Source organism: Camelus bactrianus, chromosome X (assembly GCF_048773025.1).
Source record: "Camelus bactrianus isolate YW-2024 breed Bactrian camel chromosome X, ASM4877302v1, whole genome shotgun sequence".
NCBI classification, from domain to species: domain Eukaryota; kingdom Metazoa; phylum Chordata; class Mammalia; order Artiodactyla; family Camelidae; genus Camelus; species Camelus bactrianus.
Window position 1 is genome coordinate 68,189,206 of NC_133575.1, and position 21,204 is coordinate 68,210,409.

The 21,204-nt window shown below is 34.5% G+C and overlaps 1 protein-coding gene and 1 long non-coding RNA gene across 2 annotated transcripts in view; one reads left to right on the plus strand and one right to left on the minus strand.

Annotated features, from left to right (window-relative positions):
- Positions 1 to 20,089, plus strand: part of LOC105064754 (uncharacterized) — a 43,783-nt gene extending 23,694 nt beyond the window's left edge. Inside the window, exons 3-7 of the mRNA XM_045512660.2 lie at positions 4,506 to 4,570; positions 5,954 to 6,054; positions 9,507 to 9,663; positions 10,000 to 10,461; positions 12,079 to 20,089. Of these exons, the coding sequence (XP_045368616.1) occupies positions 4,506 to 4,570; positions 5,954 to 6,054; positions 9,507 to 9,663; positions 10,000 to 10,461; positions 12,079 to 12,566 (1,273 nt within the window). The 3' untranslated portion in view covers positions 12,567 to 20,089. The remainder of the gene's footprint in view (positions 1 to 4,505; positions 4,571 to 5,953; positions 6,055 to 9,506; positions 9,664 to 9,999; positions 10,462 to 12,078) is intronic.
- The window catches only part of LOC123615258 (uncharacterized), a 30,575-nt gene continuing 25,741 nt past the window's right edge, over positions 16,371 to 21,204 (minus strand). Inside the window, exon 3 of the long non-coding RNA XR_012504903.1 lies at positions 16,371 to 16,497. This is a non-coding gene — a long non-coding RNA (uncharacterized LOC123615258). The remainder of the gene's footprint in view (positions 16,498 to 21,204) is intronic.

The following is a 21,204-nucleotide window of genomic DNA, read 5'->3' on the forward strand; positions in this document are numbered from 1 at the left end:
AGCAAGGAAAGCCACTGTGGAAAACAGTATGGGGATTCCTCAAAAGACTAGAAATAGACTTACCATATGACCCAGGAATCCCACTCCTGGGCATATATCTGGAAGGCACCCTATTTCAAGGTGGTACCTGAGCCCCAATGTTCATAGCAGCACTGTCTGCAATGGCCAAGACCTGGAACCAGCCTGGATGTCCATCAACAGATGACTGAATAAAGAGGTGGTGGTATATTTGTATAATGGAATACTATTCAGTCATAAAAACCGACAACATAACTCCCTTTGCAGCAACATGGATGCTCCCGGAGAATGTCATTCTAAGTGAAGTAAGCCAGAAAGAGGAAGAAAATTACCATGTGAGATCGCTCATATGTGGAATCTAAATAAATAAATAAATAAATACAAAACAGAAACAGACTCATAGACATAGAATACAAACTTGTGGTTGCCAAGGGGACGGGGCGTCTGAAGGGACAGACTGGGATTTTAAAATGTAGAATAGATAAAAAAGATTATACTGTATAGCACAGGGATATATATACAAGATCTTGTGGTAGCTCACAGTGAAAAAAAAATGTGACAATGAATGTATGTGTGTTCACGTAGGACTGAAGGATTGTGCTCTACACTGGAATTTGACACAGAATTGTAGAATAACTATTACTCAATAAAAAATGTTTAAAAAAAAGAAGTAATGTAACAATGTTAAATTCACTAATGTTGATTATATAAGAGAATGTCTCTCTTAGGAAATACACACAAAACTATCGGGAGTAAAGGACCATTGTGTATGTAGCTTAGTCACATGTGTATATATATCAACAGAGAGGAGATAGATTGAGATAGAGAGAAAGAATTAGTATAAGGCCAAAAGGGTTAATTGTTAAGGAGAGGTGAATCGGGGTGAGGGAAGACTGGAGGGAAATTCATTGAACTGCTCTTCTTTATTTACGTAACTCTCAGCAGTGGATGGTGCATGTTTCCGAACTTGCCAGCCCAGAGCATGAGCACTGGGTGAGCCAACAGCCTCCAGCCCCTCTACCCCCAACTCCCTTCCCTCTCCCCCCAAACTCTCTCCATACTTCTAGCCCCTTGCACCCCCATCCTGTTTCCTCCTCCCCTCACCTCCCCTGCCTCCTCACCCCTCCCCCTCCTACTGTAAACCCCTACCCACTGCCTCCATGGGACCTGGCCACGATGCGTAGTGTCATCTTCATGGTGCCTGTGACCTCACTGAGTCAATCCCCACATGTCACTGGAGGGCCCAATGTGGGCAGTGGTCACCGGCATTGACCATTTCCAAAGTATTGTTATCTATCTGCTGGTAACCACTGGAATCTAAGGATGTCCAGGCAGATGCTTTCTTTTCTGCCTCTCTCCCACACTCTGGTTGGTAGGCTTCTTCTCAGGACATACCTACTAGCACTCATTTGTCTTGTTTTCTCAAAAACTGTGTTAAGTTATAAGATTTTACCCAGCTTGTAAGCCTACACGTGAGCCGATGGAGGTCAGCAGAATGACACAGACTCCTGCATTAGAGACAAGACTTCATTAGTCATGGCCCAGCGGGCAGCCTGAGTTTCACTGACATCAGTTCTCCTTGACCCTCAAGACCCAAGGGGGAGATGTGGAGCAGACCAGGATGTGTGTGTCACAGCTGAGCGACCCCAAGCTTAGGACAACCCCCAGTCTTTGAAAGAGGAAATCTACCAAACCTAACCAACTTTTGCCCCAAAGGGAAATGTAATCTTTATTAACCTGCTCAGGAAACAATCCATCCTCTGCCCTGGAGGGCCCTCTATCTTTCAAGGCTGTTTGCTACACAAACGTCCTTGAAAGAATAGTCCAGGACAAATGCTGTCACAAGATGTGTAGAAACACCATGAAGAATTGCACCCTGACAGTTTTAACTGCTTGGCTCTATCTGGTTCTAAACGTAAAAATTAATTTTATTGAAATACTTGTGTGTATTGAGAAAATTCAATTTCTCCTTTAGAACTTGTACTACATTCTGAAATGACCAATCTGTGTAATAAGCAGGTTATTAACATTATCACACACATTTAAATTTTTTTATAATTTAATTACAAAATTATATAATTATATAACATAATTTTATATTATATATTATATAGAATTATCTGTTATATTATCTAATGGCAGTAAGGCTAAGGATGGTATTCTTTTTTAAAAAAGAAGTCCATTCCTTAACATTTCAAGAAGAGAACACCAATAACAGCTAAGTAGGGAAATGTATGCTTAGTAAGAACTGCTTTTAGGTACAAATAAAACAATTTTTTAGATGCTGACAATACTATTAATCTTATGTTTTCAATAAATGTCAGATTTTTCTCATACCTAGGGCACTGATAAAACATAGAAAAATGTATTTCTGCTTAAATACAGCAACTTAAAAATTGCATTAATTTCTCACTTGAGAAAATTCTTAGTCTCTAAATTAAACTCCTTTACTTTTTTTTAAATTTTCTTTTGGAAAAGTAATAATTTTAGTATCTTATGTATAATCTATTCTTTTAGGGGGAGATGGAGGGATTATAATTTTACAAAATATGAAAATATCAATTGCTTAAGAGTTTAAATTTCTTATGAAAATAATCAAGTAAATATATGAAAATCATTGATTTTTGTGTCAAAGATACTAACCCCTAGTGTATATGTCCATGTATGACTTAAAAATTGTGCTGAACACTAGAATTTGACACATTGTAAAATGATTATAAATTAATAAAAAATGTTTTAAAAAAAAGATACTAACCCCTAAAATACAAAATACCTCTTTTTCCAATATATTAAGGCAGTGTTGTCTAATAGAATCTGCAATGATGGATATAATCTATAAAACTTTATATTATGCAATACAGTAGCTACTAGCCACTCAAGGCTTTTGAACATTTGAAATTGAGAGAGAGGGAAAGAATTCTGATTTTACCTAGTTTTGACTTAAAGTTGTCTTTATTGCACGGCTTGCAAACCAGACACCTTTGAATCTTTCTTTTTTAGTTTTTCATGCCACCCAGAGATTTTTTACAAAATATTTACATTGTGATTTGTAACTGCAAAAAATAAATAGAATTTCAGTCTATTCACTAAAGATCATTGATTTAACAGAGAGCCATGCTAAGAATATGTTTAATATTTGTAGAGGGATGAAACATTGCTGCTTGATGAATTCTAACAAAGAAATTCAATATTACAGTTTGTTGCAAAGAAGCTAACAGAAATTTGTATTGCAAAAATTGTACATATAGGTCACCATAATAATAGGCAGAAGCTTCAGATTAAAATGATTTCACATTATTATTTTTCATGTAATAGTTCAATTCATACTTAGTATTTATATTGCCTTTATTATTTTGCTTCAAACATGTTTTTAACATAAAAATTAAAACCACATAATAGTAAATATTTGAGGCTAAACAATAAAATCTAAGCAGGACATTTTGAGGCAATCAAAATGGCCATATTAGGATAGTAATACCATTTCTGGTTAGAATATTTAATATGTGTTTTATGCAAAATGTTCACTTTCATCTTCTTGGTCAGTCCCTAACCACCATTTCTTAAATTTAAATGAAACCTATTAGGAATCATTAAAATTTGTATTTGGGTTATAGGAGGGAGAGATGAGTCTTGTTCTGTCAATATTTTCAGAGGCAAAATAACAGAGCTGTTTTGGGGACAAGATTCTATCCTAGGTATCAAAAGACATAACATTTGCCTGGTAAAAATCACTAACAGCTACTTTCTAAATGAAATATTGCAATGTAAAATTGAGTACTTTTAGCTTGCAAAGTGTTTGCCATGAATTTTAATACCACGATTTATGTGTATTAGGAGTACAAAATTATGACTGAGTCTTGCCTCTACAGATACAATCAGGGCAGTTCTAATTCAGCTAGAAAGTCAGTCCATAAAGAAGAATGATTGACATTTATTGGTACTTAGCTTTCTAATGTTGGTAATATGAAAAATTGATTAGAAATTGTCCGATCATCAATGATGCAGCTTTCTTTGATCTTGTGATTAGAGAAAGTTCTTGTATAACTTATATTGGCCTTATATCATGATATTTATTTATTTTAATTCTAGTTTGTACTATTACTCTATTATTAATGAAAAATTTCTCCCTAAAGAAAATTATCGTGTCTCTGGAACTCTCCTATATTTGGTGTCAGGCTGTATCCCTTTGAGTTTTAAGATATTTCTAATGACTGCTTGAAGCCATATATTATAGTGGTGAAGATTGTGGACTCTGGAGTTAGACTGCCTGGATTGAGAGTACTATCACTTACGAGCTGTGTGAACTTGGGCATATTATTTAACCTCTCTGAACCTCACTTTTCTCATGTTAAATGGGAATAATAGTTCCTACTCTTATGGTTGATGTTGGTATTAAATGAGAAAGTGCTTTGCATATTATAGTCATCCAACAATTATTGGCTGTTATTTTTAACTGTTGTTTTCTTTCTCCCTGTTCTTTTTTTCAGTTGGGTTGGACAAATGTTACTGTTAGCATACGGTTCCTCCTTTGGAGATGCAGCTGCCAATGAAGGTAAGAACTTTAAAGTCCCTTTAGTCTAAAAGCTTTTGCAGTTTAAATATTGTAAGTCAAGTATGCTTCAATTTAAAAATGCAGAAATATGATTTAAATACAAGTTCATCATTAACACATTTTTCCACACATGGCATCATCAAAAGATTATCAGACATTTAGCTATAATGCATTTCATAAATGCAAAAGAATTACTTTTGAATATATATTCAAGAATTACTGAATTGTGCCAAAAGATTTTAATCTCTAAAACAGAGATTTAGAAATGAACAAAACTATGTAACATTTTGGAGAGACTATTGATTTGTTAGATTAGGAAACAGGTATTTTTTGGTCCAGTACCTTTTATCACTTGCTTCTTTACTCACTCACTTCATAATTCAAAGCACAAACAGTTTTCTGGCCTATTCATCAGAGACTACACAATCCTAAAAATAGTGGATCACATATCTATAAGTCCTTTTGTAATTCTACACACTTTACTTTTATTCTTCTAGGTGAATAATTCTTGAAGGGTAAAAAGCAAGATTAGGTTAAACTAATTTATATAATTCCTAGGATTACTCAGTACCTCCTTAAAAAATGATAAATCACTTGATCATGTCTACTGATAGAAGAATTGTTTATCAAGTGATTTTGAGACTGAGGAAACAAATGTTCTTACTATGTAAACATTATCAAGCATTCATTGTTATTACCAGTAGTAAAAAGAAGTCTTGCATGTAAACTGATTTGGAAAACAAAGGAAAAAAGACAATAAAGCAAAGGCTTACACAGAAATATTGCATATAAAGTTTTGCTTGCATAGTCATCAAAAAGCAAGCATAAATTGGATACCAGATTCCAATATTCACTGATAAAGAGGTATCTGCACCTTTATTGCAGAATTGGAGTATGTTTCTGAGGATGAATATATAAAATAACTAGCAAATTTACTTAAAAGGAGCTATTCTTGATAGCTATTTACTGAAATATTCCACAAACATACAGCACACACTTGTGATAAAGTGCAGTCTCTACACACAACACTAACCAGTATTTCCATTGTGCAGCTCAGCTTCAGTTATCTTAAGATTGGTAGTTGATTGGATGCCTCAGAATACAGAATACACCTATATGGTTTTTTTAGTGAAATCCTGGATGTGGCAGTAGCACTAGCCACATAACCAGAATTTCCAGACTAGCTGAAAATATCAGCCATCATCATCACTGGGTGTACTGCTCTGTGCTGGAAGGGAAGGAAGAGCTAAAAGTGTTTATCTTTTTAATTCTTATCTTCCTTCTGTTCAACTATAACATATATTGAAAACTATCACAAATGCCAATTTACAAGTGATCCTTGGATAGACTCTTCAAACCCAGAGCCCTTATCTTTTTTTACAGAATACAGACGTATAGGTGCTATCATTTACGCAAACTGTATTTTGGCCCTGACAAGAGAATTTCCTGTGATTCGGTGTAACACTTGCCACCATCCAACTACTGTAAGTACTATCATCATTCCAACATTGGTCACCCATGACCAAATGTAGAACACTCAAATTGTCAATTTAAGTTTAAAAGTGTATTTGTGTCAGAAAGCAGTTTCTGTCTGAAACTCATTAGTGTGAAATATGAATGTCATTTTCAGAAAATAGAATCGAAGAATCCATAGAGAAAAAATTTTTTAAAAAGAAGGATGACAATTCACCTGTCCCTTCATTTTGCTGCACTAGCTGGCATGATGAAGGCTAGTATTTTAGGTGGACTTTTAACAGATGTTAAAATATATTAAACATATTAAAATATTATCTATTTATTTATTTATTTACCTTTTGTTTTCTATGCCTGTATATAGGTGTTTTGTTTTGGTTTTCTGTGTCTTTTTCTTCTTCCTCTTCTTTTTAAATGGGGCTTCTAGTTTCTTAAAGCTGCAGTTTTTAGTTTCTGTCTTTGACTAATAACTCATAGTGTGGAATTTCTAGGTGGTTACTGGAAAAGGGGAGAGAGAGAAGGGGCCTAGTGGTGTTTCTTTAGGCAGTCATTTCTTTTTCTTTTTTATTGAAGTATAATCAGTTACAATGTGTCAATCTCTGGTGTACAACATACCAGTCAAACATGTACATACATATATTCATTTTCATATTCTTTTTCATTAAAAGTTATTATAAGATATTGAATATAGTTCCCTGTGCTCCATAGTAGGATCTTATGTTGTTTATCTATTTTATATATAGACGTTAGTATCTGCAAATCTCCAAATCCCAATTTGTCTGTTCCAACCTCCTTTCCCCCTGGTGACCATAAGTTTGTTTTCTATGTCTGTGAGTCTCTTTGTGTTTTGTAAAGAAGTTCATTTGTGTCTTTTTTTTTTTTTTAAGATTCCACATATAAGCAATATCTTGTGGTATTTTTCTTTCTCTCTCTGGCTTACTTCACTTAGAATGATGATCTCCAGGTCCATCCATGTTGCTGCAAATGGCATTATTTTATTACTTTTTATGGCTGAGTAGCATTCCATTATATAAATATACCACAGCTTCTTTATCCAGTCTTCTGTCGATGGACATTTAAGTTGTTTCCATGTTTTGGCTATTGTATATAACACTAAGCAGTCATTTCTTGTTTCAAGTTTTCCCAGTCCACTTCTCAGAGATTGGGGTTTGAATCCAGAGAACTATAGCAGCCTTTCTTTAGGACGGAGCAGTTAGTCCCCCCTTGTCTGATTTATTAGTCCCTTTTCATCATGTTTTAACAAAATCTTTTAGAATAGCTTGTATCTCTTGGCAGATGAAATTTTTTCCTTTCTTTCCTTCTCTGTTTTTAAATTTTTTAACATTTTTTATTGAGTTATAGTCATTTTACAATATTGTGTCAAATTCCAGTGTAGATAAAATTTTTGTCTTCTATCTGTCCCCAATTTTTTTATCCTTATGGTATTTACCAGAGAAGCTTCTGATAGTCCTAAGTGGCCCTGTCCATAGATAGAAGCCTCCCTCTCTAGGTGTCCCAATTGACCTCTGAGGTGCCTGGATCAACTTCCAGAAGAGTAGCAGTGACCTTATCAGTATTTTTGAGTCTCTAGATTTTGAACATAAGACCCTAGGCATGCTGGTATACAACAGTGCTCATAAGGTATTTTATACACTGAATCAGTTGAATGACATCCTTGGGGGTTCTTAGGTGAGGCAGGGATAAAATGTGCCCTCCCCTTTTCCTTTTTCATTATATGTGTTCCACTTGTCTCCAAGGGTGACAAATACCATTGTACCCTACTGGGTCAGGATGCAAACTGCAAGAGCAGCAAAGCATGCAGCAATGCAAGAATTTTTTGTCCAGAATGACACCTTTTTGGGGGTGCCATGTCATGGTCCCTGAGGTGAATGTCTTCACACTTACTCTGTGTGTCCCTCACAACACACAAGAACCTCTGAAGAGCATTCTCCTTCCACTCAACAGGTCAGGCTGAAATGAATAGGAAAATAACAACCCAATTTGCCCTACCACTTGTCATTGTTGCCTGGTCGACTGATGAGGCCTGTCCCACAGTACTTGGAGGGAAGTCATACCTCACTTCCTTCAGAGGAGCCTTTCATAAGCTTAGCTAATCAATATAAAGGAGTTCCTTCAGGAGCACTGTCCAAGTATCCAGGCAATTGACTAAGCTCATACCAGAACTTGGGAAGGACTCAGTTTTTGAATTCCAAATTTACACTGGGAACTCATGGCAACACCCAATAAATGGAACAGCTATCATGGCCATAACACAAGAACATGCTAGCAGGCAGAGACACTGTCCCAAGCAGTCTGGTAGTACCAGTAAGTCAAGAACTTTCTAATGGCATATCATTCCAGTCTGAGGCCAAGTCACTCTGATCACTGTGCCAATTGTCTTAATATAGGTTTTATTATTTAGGTATGATAAGGGCAACAGATCAGGAGATGACTACCAGTGAAAAGATAGTTCTTTATACTTACAGATTCCAAGAGGAGGGGGCACCCTCGCCGTGGAAGTCCACACAAAGAAGCAGGAGGGTGGATCAGAGGGCAGAGGTGAAGGGGGAAGCTAGGCAAGAGCCCTCATTGTGGTTTCCTTGGGAAGAAACATGCTAGGCAGGGTACACAGGTTTAGGATTGGCTAATATGTGTAATTTTAGCAGGCTCTGGGGCCTAGGAGCTGTCCCTAGTTGTCTGGTACCTAGCCCTGGGTTGATTAAGGCAGATAGGTAGTGGCCCAGAGTGTGAGAGCCTGATAAAAGAGGTGGTTGAGTGTGGGCTCCAAAATGGTTGCTTTGTGTATAAAAGTCTTGCTCATGGGTGAGCTGTATACTATAGCTAGGAATTGGCTAACATTGTAAGGGGCAGTTCCTCCAGGGTCAGCAAGGCCCCATATGTCAAAGCATCAGAATACAGAAAATAGAAGACATGGTTAATGCAGTGAGTTATATATCAATTTTAAAAAAAGACTTCTCACAGCCTTTAATAGACTACTCTACATTATGAAGTTGTAAGACAGAATATATATTATTTTCCAATTACTAGCCATGGAATCTTGTGTGTGTGTGTGTGTGTGCGCGCGCGCGTGTGTGTGTGTGTGTGTTGGAGCCATTGATGAGACTTGGGTTCTAGAAAATACACTTTGGGAAACACTAGACTAGAATAATCTGTCCCTTGAAGAAAAAAATTCTTTTGCGGATTCCTTTTATTCCTCAATGGTTTTGGAGGAATCTGAGCATGTTTATAGCGTCTATTTTAGTATTGTACTAGACTTACAGATCTAGGATAGAATGTTTCAAAAACAAGACAAGGAAATTAAAAGTGTTAATGTATTGCAATGACTGTATCTATTTCTGGATAGTGAAGGAGTTCATAGTCTGATTTTCAAAATTATTTAACAATTTAATCACATGTGATTTGACTATATTATGTAATATTTAGAATTTGAATTTTCTTTCAGATTGTTTCCGTGAGTCCAACCTTCCAATACAGATGTGCTCAAGACGTCTCTGATGAGTTCATCTATTTTCGTCCAATGGACGCAGAAGTTCGGGAAGAGGCCAGAAAACAAAAACATCGGAAATCAACCAGGGCCTCTCATCGACACACCAGAGAAGGTATCCATCAGAGGGACTTGGGGATTATAAGTCAGGTGGTGATGGTGACCACTCTCCTACTAACTAAACAATTAGAGAGCATTGCCCTTATAAGACCAAAAACTTCAGGGTTTCTTCACCTAGAGAAAATGTCAGTTAAATCACCAAGGGTCCCAGAATCTCAACTCTTAGAAGTTACAGGAATTGCCAGTCCAGAGGAAAGGGGGAAAGGCGCCGCAATACTTGTTGCTGGTGTGCCTGGAGATGAGGAGCTAGATGATACAGAAATTCCAATTTTGAAATGTACTGAGCTTGTACATCTGGAGTCTTTAATAAATAAATGTTCACCATCCTCAGAACACAGTTGCCCACAAACACCAAGAAATCTGTGGCTGGAATCTCCAGAAAATGCAGAGTTCCAAGGAGGTGATGATTTGGAAGTAGCAAGAAGCATGTATCCTTTTAGAGAAAGACCCATCCTCCGGCGTTCCTGGGAAGAGCTCTTAGAGGCACCACTGAACAGTGAAGGACTCCACATACTCCAAACTACTCCTACAGAAGAGAGAGAGATTGACTACCTCCAGCTGCCACCAGAGGAGGAGAATCAAGCAACCACTTCGCTGAGGGCTCACCATCTCCAAGCTTTGCAAGGACCTTTCCCACTGCATCCTCAGCATCCGAAGCTCCAGAGGCAGCATAGTCACAGCTTGCCACGATACAGTGATGTCAGAAGCCGAAGACTAAATGCACCTGAGTTAACATTAAACCCAGAGGAGACATGGTTCTTCTTCCCAAGTGATCATACTTTGCTTCCAGGAGGTAAGATTTTTGAACTTGCTATGACTGCTTTTATAAATTACGGATAATTTTTAGGACAAATAGAATTTCATCAGTGAATTTATTTTCAAACTCACCACCTGGCAACCTATTTCTTTCAATAAAACATTAGCTTATTCTAAGAAAATTGGATACCATCCTATAATTTGAAGCTTTATATTTGGTGCTTACAGTCTGTCTTTATGTTATATAAATTCAGTCAGACGCTGGTAATAATCATGTGAAAATATATCCTTAAAATATACAGACTGTTTACAACTTCAGAAGTTTTAAATAAATATTCTCTGAAAACAACTTCCAGCTAAGTGGGTGATCTTGAGAAAATGACATTGTATCACAGTTTTGGACCCACAGAATAGAACATTTTACCCCCAGAACACCCATCACCAAGTAACTAAATAATAGAAGCTTAGATTAGAAAATGAATGGGAGAATGGACCTGATCCTGCTGGTTAGAAAAAGGGGGAGGAGGAGAGAAAGGGGGAGGGAGATGAGACTCTCTCCATTTCCTCCTGTATGAGTGCACCCTAGTGGCTAGAAAATATTGGCAAATGAATAATTAATGTTACAACCTATACCTGCTTAAAAACAATATTAATAGAAGTATTTAGAATATATTTTATAGTGTGTTTATCATGTATTTTAAATCCTAGACTGATATTTGCTATTAACTGTAAGGTGACATTTTTGTTTTTATCATTAAAGCTATTTAAACATGTACAACAATGCCACTAGGGATATCATAAAGAATTAGGAATTTTTTATTTAACTCATGTTAGTAGCTGGCCCGTATAATTTCCTAAGAATAGTGTCATCTATTAGAAACCTTTTGTAGAAGTAGCACCACCAAGTATCAAAGGTAGCTCAAAATAAGTATCTGGAATCTAGCCCAGACTTTGGAAATCATAATATGACCATTACATATTTTATTTCTTTTTCTATGCATATTTAGGGCTCTGAGATGTTCTTCATAAGCAACTGAAATCCAAATAAAACCCAAAGCGGGCTGAGATCACTACATCTTTGAAATGTTCATACAATTTGCTCAACCCCAATCTCACATCCAATCCCCTCCTCAAGGTTGCTGCAAATTCTTGGGTGCTTCCATTCTCATGGCTACCTCTCTCTGATTTCATGTTACCACTGAATTCTTAATCTCATTATTTTCTCATACTACAAAAGCAATAAAATTGAATACTAAATATATGTTCCTAAAAGTCCTTCAGCCACCCACCGCTGTAATTTCTCATTGGCTAACATTCTTCTGTAGTCCCCTTCCCATTACAATATTACTTTGCCTCTCTCTTCCTCTCTTTCCTCTCACTTCTATATTTTCCAGTACCCCAAATTCCTCATTGTGTGGGACTATTTAGCCAGATTTTTGTTTTTCTCTGTATATCTTTACACCTCAAACAGCTTATCAAGATATCAAGAGGTTACATACTGTGGCTATTGCCATGTAATTTTAAATCATTAAAGTGATTGGACTGGGATCAAATGTGGACATATTAGTTGGTCATTCTTATTCATAGAATCTTTTTATTGAAATGAAAGTCAATCTTCAATCATTTAAAAATAACTTTTGATTTTGTGTTTTAGAAAATGCAAAGGAAAGTGACAGCATTGAAGAGGCTTGGCAGAAGACCATTTTGTCAGCTTCGGGTGAACATCCTCCTATCAATCCAAGTTTTGAGAAGTCTTCTGCAATGAGGGATAAAATTGGAATTCCTGGAGATAATACTAGACTTCCCAGGGGCAATGTTAGAGTTTCCAGGAATAATGTCATCATCCCCCAGATTAATGTTGGAGTTCCCATGGGTAATGTTGGGGTTTCCATGAATAATGCTAGGATTCCCATGGATAATACTGCAGTTACTTTGGATAATTCTAGAGTTCCCAGGGGCAGTGGTGGTGTTCCCATGGGTAACCTTGAAGTTCCTAGAGGCAATGATGGACTTCCCAGGGGCAGTGGTGTTGGAATTCCCATGGGTAGTGTTGAAACTCTCAGGAATAATGCTGGAACATCCAGACGTATTGTAGCTTCTCCACTTACTGAGCTCTCAAAGATAGGTGAACACCGGGTATAAAAACTGACACTTTACAAAGCAGTCCTGATATTTAAAGGAATACACCAAGACACTAAACATCAAAATGGCAGTATCAAATATTACAATCTAAAATAGGAAATGAAAAATCTAAATTTGAAATGTATAAATGAACATACAAATATATTTATTATGGATGTCTTTTATCAGAATTTTTGGAACTAGATTGGAGTCTGCTTACTAGTTTATTCTGAATGACAACCCTTTATTAACCTGTGGAATAATCTAGTTGGAGGGGATGAGTTGTGGAGGAGTAAGACATTTACTTCATCAAGCCTAGATTTCTATTTAATAAAGAGATACAATGTCTTTGTCTATCACTAAACAAAGTAACAACTAATCTCCAAATGATATTGTACATCTCATAGTTACCAAAACGTCAGGTTTTCTTGGATATTTTGATGAGCAAATGAAAGTGATCTCATAGTTATCAAGTTTTCTGGATGAGTCCAGCTTAATGTCCAAGAAATTTATTTACTAAAAGTTAGGGAACCAGAAAATTCAGCAGAAGATTTCTGAATGCAATGCTTTTCTGAGATGTCTAGATAGGACCTATGAAGAAAGCCCACTAACAAGAGTATTTAAACATACATATTTATTTCTTGTGACACATATCTGACAAAATTGTAAATATTTACTGGAAGCCTTAAAAATACAAGGAGACAAACTGTAGAACTGTAAATAGAATACATGGTTGTGATGTAAATACTATGGTAAGACAACACTAACAGCACCACAGGATGCCTAAAATATTGCATGCTAGAACAATATTTTTCTTTAGGAAATTAATTTTGTTTATTTGTCCCAACTACTAAATTAGTTTGACATTAAAATGCAGGATAGAAGGGACAATTATTGAAATATTTTACTAAATTACTGAATAAGATGCCTTTTTCAGAAAAAAAAAAAAAGAGGACCAATTTTAATTGTTCCAGATGGTTAGTATAGTATTCAAATCACACAACCGTAGTTATCTATAAAATTGGGTTTTCAAAAACATTTATTTCACACATCTCTGAAGATAGATAAGGTAATAAGGCTCACTCCATAAACTACATGGGAATCTCATTACTTTCTGTTCATACATAACATAAATTGTGTCCAAAGTTTTAGGGCATATGGGCCAGCACTCAATTTGTATATTTAAATTTTCAAATTTCCTGAATAATGGTAGCTGTTGTTTTTACAAAACTAAGGGCAATTTAAATTATGGGTACCACCTAACCCCGTATTGTGTGCCTTACCACATAGTGCAAGGGGTGGTAGTCTGTGTTCTGAGGGAAAACTCTTGCCTGTTCACAGGTTTTATTTGGCATTTGAGGAAGGAGGTAAAGAGGCTGGCTAGCCTCCCTCTTTCACTCTCTGCCGGTTCAGTTGGGTTACTGAACCACGGCCTTGGCCTCAGAAGGAAAGGAAAAGTAGTGAGATTTCTTTCTCCTACTTCTTCCAGCCCAGAAACTGGAGTACAATTTCAGACTGGAGTAACCTGAATCTTGTATGGGGTGGCCAAACCACAGAAGTAATGGAAGCATACAAGCTGCCATACTTCAGTTACTGCCAACCCCTGACAGAAAAAAACAAACTGACAGTTCACCTTGTTTAACTGATAGTTTACTCTATATGCTCTCTTGTAACACTGACTTTGTGAAACAGAACTATTGCATTTCGACCTTCAAAGGGAACCCACCTTGCAAGTGCAAAAAGAGTAAGGTGGAAAATTTTGAGATGAAGTACTAAGAACTAACATTTACCAAACAGCAAGTGAAAAGAAAGACAGCAAACACAATTATATTCAACTGTGTATAACACTGATACACAACTAAAGATGGTGACTAAAACAAAGCAAAACACCACCATACCACCATCAAGAATAAAATAAAAAATGCCTGCTATGTGAGTGTTAGTCTTCTTGCTTATGACCCATATAATTTTGGATATTGTGTTTAGTGTCTTAACATTTAAATATAAAAAGTATATGTAAAATGGCCAGCTGCTTCTTCTTTGTAAAATTTTAAAAATTGAATAAAACTAAATTAGGATGGATTAAGAAAATAATCATCAATCTTGTAAAGAAAGTTACTTGTATTGGTTTTATTCTGTTAAATATTGTTCAGAAATAAGAAATGCAAAAGTTTCAGTGGCACATTGTTATCTATCTTCAAAGATTGTGCCTTGTCTTAAGGTTGTATATATCAAATAAATCATATAAAGTCATTCATTAATCATCATAATGCTACAGAAAAGAGAGTAAAAAGCATGCAATATATTGAATAAGAAAACTTCACCACAAATTTCACAAAAACTGGACTTGAAGTTTTCAGGGAAAAAAAGGTAAAATTGCAAATCTAAATGCATAGTGTTGAAGAAGGAAAATGATAAGCCATTTCTAACCCTCTTGCACTTGCCAAATGAGAGACAGATTAAATTTACATATATAATTCTATATTTTAATATATCTCCTGTAAAATAAGAACAAAATTACTTGTTAAAATCGATGACGGCATAAAATGAGAGAAAGAACTCTAAAATTTTCCTGCATATTATAGTGTACAAGAAAGAACAGTTGATTAAAAAATATAATATATAGTTTAACAATCTTAATTAGCCATATAATTTCCTCTCAAGGTTCTAGAAAAGTGTGAAGTGTGCTCATCTCAGTGTGAGTAGGAGATTAATTTTTCTAACTTTACAGATTTTTTTTACATCCAATCCCCTAATTAGAGAATTATATCAAATTGATTTTCATTCTTAAACTGCATAATGTGCATTCAGACAAGTTTAAATGATTTTTAATTCACAAATGTTACTTAGCAATTCTGATTTGAAAAATCCCAAAGTTTCATTTATCTCTGCTTAAATCTTTAAAAATTAACCAAATGAAAAGATATTTTAAACAGTTAATAGGATGAAGCAAAGAGAAAATTATCACAAAAACACCCCTCTAAGAATGAACGAATGTATGGTATTCAAATCACATAACTGTCACTTTCATTTCAATTAACATGGTGTTAGAAAAATATTTTCAAAGCACTTAATTGAATTCAAAATATCTTTGAAGGATTCTGAGTACAGAAACCATTCAATCATAATCGGTACCTTAGACCAAAGGGACTTCAACAGTTTCTAAAATGTCTCTTTTTTATAAATCTTTGGAATGATCCATTATTAAAAGTTTTAATATCCTTAATTTACTCTTTACTGGATAGTAACAATAAATTTAAAAATCATATAAAGTAAAACTGTTCATTTTTATATTGATTTGACCTTTTTTCATTATTTAAAATTTTAGTTTACCAAAGGTGAGACATAGTATATAAGAAAATTACTGCTGTCCAACTAACAAAGCACTGTGATCACTTTGGGTGAAAAAATGAGCTGACTGAGAAATAAAATAACTTTTGTATTAAGAACAATCTAAGAAAACTGAATTTCGACTAACAATTAAAAATCATCTTGAATTCTAAATTGAAGCCAAATTGTGTCCACAATTAAAAAGTAAAATGAAAACTTGAGGTTTTGTATATGTAGTGAAACTTTATTTCAGAAAACCACAGTATCAAGAGCCATTATAATATTAAAACATGCAACTATAGAAAAAAAATTAACCAAAAGAAATCCATGCAAGGGAATTATTTTTGATGATTAATATAATAGTAAATGAATGTACAATGGTATCTCTAGTTAAGAATGAAGCATATATAGACAGTATGCATTATTTTTTCTAAACTCCATTAACTAGTAAGACAACTTCATTAATTGCATGTGATATTTCTATCTAGTGATTATATTTTAAGTGTCTTAAAAGTGAAAACTCAAAATATAGCAAAGTGCTTTTAATAGGTCATCAGGTGTAAAGTACATGTGCCTTTTACATATTTCAAGAGTAGAGATCCTCACTGAAGTGAGTGACAATCTAGTAGAAAGTGAGAGAAAGAAAGAAGAGAAAAACAAAAAATTAGAATAAAACTGTAGCTTTTTAAGTAATTGATGTTTTCTTAAAATATTATTTTAAAGGTAATTTTTTTCTCTTTTGAAAGTTATTTTTGTATTAACATGGACAAATAAACCTTAAAATAATTCAACTTTATCATTTATATCTTTAAATTTTATACTACCTCCTAGTCCCCTAATTCTCACTCCTTATACCTGTTCCTCATTCCAAACCTTATTCAAGTCCATTCTTCACCTTATCCCATCCCCCCTTTACCCCATCCTTGACCTCTTCTCCATACCCATAATACCTTAATCCCACTTCATCCCTCCCTTGCCCTTACTGGATCCTACCTCATTCTGGATATCTTATCCTCTTATCCTCATCCCAATCCCCACTTTTTTTCTTCCCATCCCATTCTAAATTCACATCCTATCCCTGATCTCCACCCCATTATGCACAGCACCCCATTCACTATCATCATCCTTTCCCTCAGCCTATTCCTGAGCCCCAATCCAATCCTAACTCCACCTTTTGATCTCACCCATCCCAAGCTTCACCCCCATCTTGGACCTCTCAGCTTCATCCTAACACTAATCTTAAACTCTCCTTCAATCTTGAACGTCAGAGAAAAGGATAGAATAAAGACTAGTGTAAGGACCATGAATGAATTAAAGATGTTTATTTCATGCCTTTACTGATTTATTAAAATAAAACCCCAAAGTTGGATTTTTTTTTCCAGATTATGTCAAGATATCCCAAATTATGATATCAAAGCAGCTAAGTCAAGGTGCAAAGGTCTGAACACCATGTACCCCCTAAAGTCATCCTTAATAGGGAAAATAGACTAACTTATGCAAGGCTTTCAAAGATTATAAAAACATATAAACGTCATTTCAAACCCTTTTCTGTTTTGTTTTTAAATTTTAATTTTTAAATGACTTCCAAAAGATTTGAATGGTTTTTTCTTCTTTCGTATTATTATAAGATACCTGCCACCTAAAGAAATACTCACTTTAGGCTCTTCAAGTAAATGAAAAGATATACATCACCAATTTCTTAATATTAATTGTAAAATAAGTTGATGAAAAAAGATAAAATATGCACTTTGTGAATTTACCTAGAGTGTATTTTTGCTATTGAAAAGTAATATTTTGAAAGTTTATTTTTAAAATGGACACACCTCTAATGAATTTCATTATCTTATACAACTAGTATCCATTTAGAAACCAATTTCTCTATTCTTATACATAAATTATAATAAAAAGATCATCTTCAAAATAAAATTCACTTTAAAAATGCAGAGACATTCAAAACTAGTTAGTATATAATACTAAACAGTGTTAGAACTATCAACAATTAATATTACCAATTTGTTCCCCAGAGCCCAAGAATCTTGAAGATATTAACTAATTTTCATAATTCCTACAGAAGTACATCTAGTCATTTGAAAATAAATACACATAAATTTGGTAATTTTAAAGTTGCAGAATTATAATGACCAAAGTTTATTCCTTAAAACTATCATTTCAGTACTGTGTAATAAGAGTTAATGCTAATACATGTGCAGTACTTGAAGAAATTCAACAGTCTATGAAGAAGAAAAATTAATTTTAAGAAAAAGTATTATTGATTTTAAAATACCCTTTATTGTCAAAATTTGGTAATAACACCTCCACACATTACACCTTCTCAAAACTTTAACCCATCAAGCTCTCAAACCAAGTGTTTCAGTTTGTTGTGACTATGTCCAGTACATTCAAGTAGGTAACTTCATATTTCTCTTTTGCTATATTTATCACCAGTGATTAGAGAACAACTCTGTCTTAACTTGGGGGGAAAAACAGCTCCAACAAAATCAGTGAGAGCTGGTGCAATGCTAATGATTTTAGCATTCATTATGAATTAAAATTTTCCACCTTTTGAAAATGAAGCACTTGACTTGGTTTTATTTTCAAAGAAAGGGAAGACAGTAAAGTACACTGGTATCATGAAATATTTTCCATTTTACACTAATGCTGTATCACATTTTTCAAAATGTATATTGTCATTAACTGCTGACCATTGTTGAATTCTATCTCATTTATTAAGTATTTATTGTGATATGTTCAAATAGTGTACCATTAAAGGTGATATTTTAACATATATGTGACATGTGTATCTTGGCCTGTATTGTATCTTTAAAAAAGTGTGGTGTAGGTTGATATGATGCATTTATTTATTCAGGGGTTGAATTATCACAGCACTAGACTTTAGAACTGCTGGTGCTCCATATTTGAGATTATCCTAAGCTTGCAAAGCTCTCAACAAATATTTTAATATCTTACTAATTTAAGATTCTAATAAAGAATATTACAGAGGGGCTATGATCATTAAAAAACTAAACCACCAAATTAATCTTATTTCTGGAGCAAAATGCATCAGACATTCAGTAGGACTTTTTTCAAAAACAGACAAAACCAAAATTATTTTTGTACTTGCTGATTCAGCTGCTGTTTCTAGTCCATGGTCTTTTGTCCATGAGTAGTGCCAATGTAGACATTTTCATTTTTGGATCTTTCTCTGTGAGTGTATATGTGTAGGTTTGCGTGTGCACACAAGTGTGACAGAGAAACGAGGACATTTTGGGGAAAATGTGTAAATCATTATTTGCATTTAGGTTTAATCATTGGCAGTTTTGACACCACAATGCACATTTTCTTAACCACTCTAAAATTATTATTTTATATTTTTCTAGAAAATAATTATCCCAAAATTGACTATTCAACCTCTAATACCACTTCATCTACATCCATAATATAAATTTGTGGTTCTTAATCTTTGACCTGATTAAGTTGGCAAGCCAGGGAATAGATATTTCAAATGTTGACTTTGGTGTCCTAATGAATTCTGAATAAAAGTAGAAGGTACAGCTAACCTCCAGACTTATATATTGAAAATTGCGATGGGTTCTATGTGTTTCACGTGTTTCGTTTATACACAAAATCTCATGAAAAGTTCAATTTTTCTTTTTTCAGAAAGTGAACTCCTCACTCAAATACAAACTTGATTAGAAACCTTTTAAATTAGAACACTAAAAATGTTTGATGCTACAGAAATAGAAATTAATTACTTCCCTCTTGTATCTTTAAAACTAAATTTCAACTCCTGAATAATATTGCTTCTCCTAAATTTTTCAATTTTGTGTTTGTACCATGTTGAGACTTATACTCTAGTAACATTATGTAAACTTGGTGTTGTTTCTCTTCAAGTGAATTGTGATACTAATTGTAATTGATGCCATTTTTCCTATCATATTTCTGCCAGATTACCTTATTAATATTTGTGTCTAGTAAAACTTGATGGTAAAAGTCACTGTTATCCTCATTAGGCATATATTTTCCGATACATTACATTGATGTGTAAGGTGCACTGCAAAAATGTTAAATTTTTGTTTCTAACACGTCAATTTGCAAAAAATATACATATTTGGCACAATAGTGAAAGGAACCTATTTCTTTCTGAATCCAAATTTGTCTTCTGCTTTACAAACTTCATTTGTAAATTAAGATTTCAATAAATGGTGTCATCTGCATTCAAATGTTGTCTTCTTTTAAATTTTCTTTCAGAAACACTTTGCTTAGTGTTGCAAACATCCCTAATTCAAGTATGTTTAAGGCAAGCAAATAATGAGTGTTAACTCTTTGAGTGCTTGAAAGCATAAGCCATAACCCCACCTTCCCAACAGCCCAGTCATTTAAAACATGGTCAAGCAAGTTTTATGATACTACTTTAAATCTTGAGGACTTGACTGTTCAACCTAGTTGTATGTGAACAAAGCCTTATAACCTCATGAATTCTGAGAAACATAAACTTCCATCACATCCCAGGATTCTGTCATGCATGGGTCTCCAGCTATAACTTTGCTAAAGGTCTCTCTTCCCATTTCACCAAACTTGAAATAATCCTATTGGTGCTTTCTGCGTGTAAATGGGCTGCCTTCCTCTTTGGGGCAACTCCAAGCACTTCAGAGTCCCACTGTGTTTAACAAAACTCTAGAAGAGCACTATTTATCCCTTTCCAGTAAACGGGTGTTGAGCAAATATTGATATGTTTAATGAATATATTTATAAGTTAAACTATATGTGTATATACTAATATGTATTAAAGTTTATTCCAACCATATTGTGTTCATGAGACAGAAAATGATGAATAAGAGCAAACCAAAATAGCTATTGTTCTTACCTAAGTTCCAATTCTAATCCAAGAGTTTGAGTTATCTTTATGATTTAAAAAGTTAAACATTTTGTATGGGATAAAATTATTCCAACCAATGAATGAATGAACAACAGTATCTTGATGGCAATGTTTCATTGAGAAGGAGAAAATTAATGAAGAGAACTTATGAAAAGAGAGCTATGGCACTTATTCGTTTTATTCAACATACAATTGAGCACCAAACATGAGGCAGGTACTGTACCAGGCACTAGGGAATATAATGATGAGAAAAAGAAACCCATTCATAGATTCCTAGAGCTTACAATATAGTTGAATAAACAGTGTAAATGATTAAGATGGTCATGAAAGGCCATTTTGATAGTAACTGGTAATCACTTTGCTCCATTTCTGATAAGAAATAACATTACAACTAAGTATGAATAAACTATGCAGACAGACAAAAAGGTCTGCTTAGGTTCTTGTTGTGTAATC